Source organism: Echinops telfairi, unplaced genomic scaffold (genome assembly GCF_000313985.2).
Source record: "Echinops telfairi isolate 266 unplaced genomic scaffold, ASM31398v2 ScPeMD7_7400;HRSCAF=8409, whole genome shotgun sequence".
Taxonomy (NCBI): Eukaryota; Metazoa; Chordata; class Mammalia; order Afrosoricida; family Tenrecidae; genus Echinops; species Echinops telfairi.
In genome coordinates this window covers 49239093-49243070 of record NW_022111300.1, presented here as the reverse complement: position 1 = coordinate 49243070, position 3978 = coordinate 49239093, and the positions used below count along the sequence as shown (strand labels likewise).

Here is a 3978-nt window from a genome sequence, read left to right as displayed (position 1 = left end):
GGGGCCCTTCATATGAGAAAGCCATGCCCACAGGAGGCAATATCAGACAGTGACCTGACAGACAGGTTGAATACCACCCTGATGCTTTTATATATCTTCAAGTTGACATGAAATTATGTGACTACCACAGGGAATAATTCTCCTGGAATTGACAGGCTGGACCAGAAAGGCCAAGTCAGGACTTCCAACTCGAAAAAGTGAGCATTTGTTTGGTTCTCAAAATGACCCTGACGACTATTTAACATCGAAGACAGGAAAGATTTCTTGGGAAGTCTGGGGAAGGGGAGAACAGTGTATGATATCCTAGTGTGCCAAAGAGACCCCAAATCTCAAATATAAACTAAGGAGAACATTTATTAAGTCTTAAACAAGACAAAAACAGATACGTCATCTGGGAGATCATTAGCACGAGGTTGTAATGGCATCCAAGGATTGACAGAGAACCAGAGACTTAAATAGGACATGAGAGGACAAGGGAAATGTCACTAAAACATAATTGGTGGCAGATCAATACATCACAGTGGCAAGCAGGATCAGAGAAGTGAGGAATGTGATGCATAAGGCATACATGTTATTAAAACAGAGCTTACAGGATGGATCCAGGTACCTCCAACCAAGGAAGTCAGGAAGTGATTCATGGCCATGTGAGCTTAGTACCCAGAAGTCGGATCAGGAGCATGCCCAGGCAAGGCCTTCAGAAGAGATTGCCTCTCCCTCTCTGTGGTGCCATAGTAATGCACTTTCTAATGTACTCTGCCTGAGGGCAAAACTATGCATGCTGCTGGTTGACGGTCAGAAGGAATTCATTGCAGTCTGAATCTACATCTGGACTCATAAATAGACTTAGGGCTTCCACTGCAAACTGTAGCCTTCTACATACTCAGTGCTCAGAAATTTACACTCTAGTACAGGGGAATGTGCAGAAGCTGGAATTGCAACTTTGAGCTCATTGGCGTCGACAAAATCACCCCACTGCGTGATGTTTCCTACGTGATCATAACCCAACTGCCCCAGCTGAGAGAGGGAATTTTCAGCAGCTGTATAAGGAAGTACAGTCATACATGCCTTTAGTTATAAATATTGATGTCACTGGGGTTGGATTAATTGCATTGAGAAATCAGAAGCTGATTTACTTGAAATACCATCCACCATTCCCAAGGGAGAGGCAGCAAGGAAGCCAGGTATATATATTCAGGGTCTCAACCCTTCTTGACACACCGCTTTGCCAGCTCCCTGCCCACCTCAGCTTCTTCCAGCAACACAGGTAAGTGCCTCCAACCTCCTGGCTTAACCACACGGGTTGGTTTTTGTAAAATAGTAATAGCACTATGTTTGAAACCCTGCAATGATCTCCCTCTGTGTGCTTGAATTTCCTGTATTCTGCCCTGGCAAAGTTAAACTAGCTGCTTCTTTGATTTTCGTCTTTTACCTAATCTAGTTATTTTGGAGCAACAGATGGCCTGGTAGCAGCTCAGAGAGGACACTGCCTGACCTTGGTGGGAATCAGGGAAGGGGGTTCCTTGAAAGCTGGCTGGATGCAATCTTCCAGGAACCATTGCCTCGGCATTGGTTGTCAGACCTTTCCTACCAGACGTAGAGCAGCCATTGAGGAAGAAAAGATATGAAGGGGATGCTGCTTTGGGGAGCAAGTCGTTGCTCTGTTGCAAGGGGCAGCACTGTCCCCAGACTAGCTTTTGAAAGGAGGGTTCCTGGCTTCTACTGACCAAGAATGATCAGCGGACGCACAGGATTTCCACATGAGCAAAGTTTTATTAAAGAAAAAGGAGGAGGAGGAAAAGAAGCCACAACCAAACATCAAAAGTGAAATGAGTCTAAGGCTTAGTTCTACTAATAGGATGCATGAACAGTTATTCTTCAAGATGGACCCTGGATGCAGGGGATTCTGGTATTGGCCAGTAAGGCTTATTATGGGATGTCGTGCCTTCTTGCTGTGGTCCTTGGTGGGCAAGCCCCCGCCTTTCTGCATGGTGGCCCATGGCCAGACCTAGATTTTGTGTAAAACAACTTTTAGAGGAGATTTAAAGTCCAATTGGCCCACTTGTTCCAGGATATGGGTTTTCACGCTCATGCGGCTTTTGGCCCCCTTGTACCTTGGTTCTCAGTGCTGCTTGCCTGCAAGTTCTACCCATCTGCCATCTGTCTCCAAGTGGTTCCTAAGGTGATTTAATTGAACAGCCCCAGAAATCACATGGTGGGAGAAAGATGAAGCTTTCTACTCCAGTAAAGAGGGACGCCGGTCTGGGAAACCCCCAGGGGCAGTTCCACCCTGTCCTCTAGGGCAGCGATGAGTCCAGACAGACTCGGGGGCAGGGCGCTTGAAGAGAATGCTTGAGGTCTCTCCAGTGATTTAGTAAGGGTGAGGTGGGGGTGGGGGTGGGGATAGTGGTGTTAACAAACCCAGGGACAAGGGAACGACAAGTGATCCAAATCAGTGGGGATGGGGGGTTGAGATGCCTTCCAGTGTCAGCTCTTTTAAAAATAGCAATATCACTCATTATGAATCCGCCCATTTTCATTATGAAAGTCTTGAAAAGTGAAAAAGAAAACTAGTCGTTGCCAAAAGTGCCCCACTCCAGGCATAAGTCATCTCCTTTAAGACAAATTCTGTTCAATGTCCTGTATTGTTCAGTAAAGCCGTTAGGAAATGTCGCTGATGTTTTCCCAGGGTTCCGGACCACCCGAAGACACCATGGAGTCACTCAGTGAGGCGAATGCCCGCTTTGGGTTTGATCTGTTCCAACAGATGAGGAAATCGAAAGAGGGTAACATCTTCTTTTCCCCACTAAGCATCTCCGCGTCCTTCGCCATGGTCACTTTAGGTGCAGCAAACTCCACGGCCTTACAAATGGAGAAGGTAGGTGTAGGCTTACAGTCGGGTTGCCTGTTGGGGTGGATTGTGCTCCGTCTTCGCACTGGCCAGGTGGGCTTGAGGTTCGTGCAGGAGGCCAGACAGGCAGCCTCTCTGAAGGGAGAACCCTGAGGGCTAGACTAAGGCAGTCCTCCCCAAATGCTCCACGCAGCTCCCGGCTTGGACCTAAACTTCTTTGGGGAACCATAGTGGCCTTCTACAATCTCCCAACCATCCGAGCACAGGTGTGAATTTAAAGCCCTCTGAGAGACGGGATGCTTTGATTTAGACCCTTGGGAAACATCAGCAGGTGTTTACTCTGAAAGAATGGCGGGAACAAGAGAAGGAAAGAGGAAGCTGGTAGCCCAGTGCCTAACACATCATCACGGGTCTGGTAGGTGCAATTGTACAGCGATAATAAGTAAAGATTAGAGTAAAGTTGTAGAGAGCATGAGAGATAGAAGAGAACAAAATAATGGAGTCAGATACATTTCATGGTAGCATGCTCACAGGTCCACGTGGAAAGAGAGAGAGAGAGAGAGAGAGAGAGACATTTGGCATTTAAATTCTCTGGTGACTTGCAAGCCCTCTAATTAGAGGTGAAGACATATGTCACAGGAAAGGGTGTGCTATAGGTAATACAGTAATGGGAGGGGGGTGATAGAGGGGTATCCACGCAATAGGAAGGGGAGGTATTGGGAGTACACATGTGACAAGATGGCCAGATCCTAGACTCAGGGAGGGAGCTTAATTTTGGATATCACTGAGCTGGTGTGACTTGTTCTCTGGCTCACTATAGAAATATTATCAATTGTGTAGAGCACATCTATACATTTGTTGCCCTCATCATTCCCAAAATTCGCTTGCCTCTTGGGTTCCCGGAATCAGCTGATTTTCCTTTCCCCCCTCCCCCTCCCTTCCTCTGCCCCCTTCCCCATGCACCCTTGATTTACAAATTATTATTATATCTTATATTACACTGCCTGGCATCTCCCTTCACCTACCCCTTTGTTGCCCGTCCCCCAGAGAGGAGGTTATATGTAGCTCCCTGTGATCAATTCCCCCTTTCTACACCCCCCTTCCCTCCTGGTATCGCCACTGTCACCCCT

At 47.2% G+C, this 3978-nt stretch overlaps 1 protein-coding gene across 1 annotated transcript in view; it reads left to right on the top strand.

Moving 5' to 3' along the window:
* Nucleotides 1-2710: 2710 nt before the first annotated feature.
* Nucleotides 2711-3978, top strand: part of LOC101638461 (serpin B3) — a 15322-nt gene continuing 14054 nt past the window's right edge. The window contains exon 1 of the mRNA XM_004703128.1: nucleotides 2711-2875. Within this exon, the coding sequence (XP_004703185.1) occupies nucleotides 2711-2875 (165 nt within the window). The remainder of the gene's footprint in view (nucleotides 2876-3978) is intronic.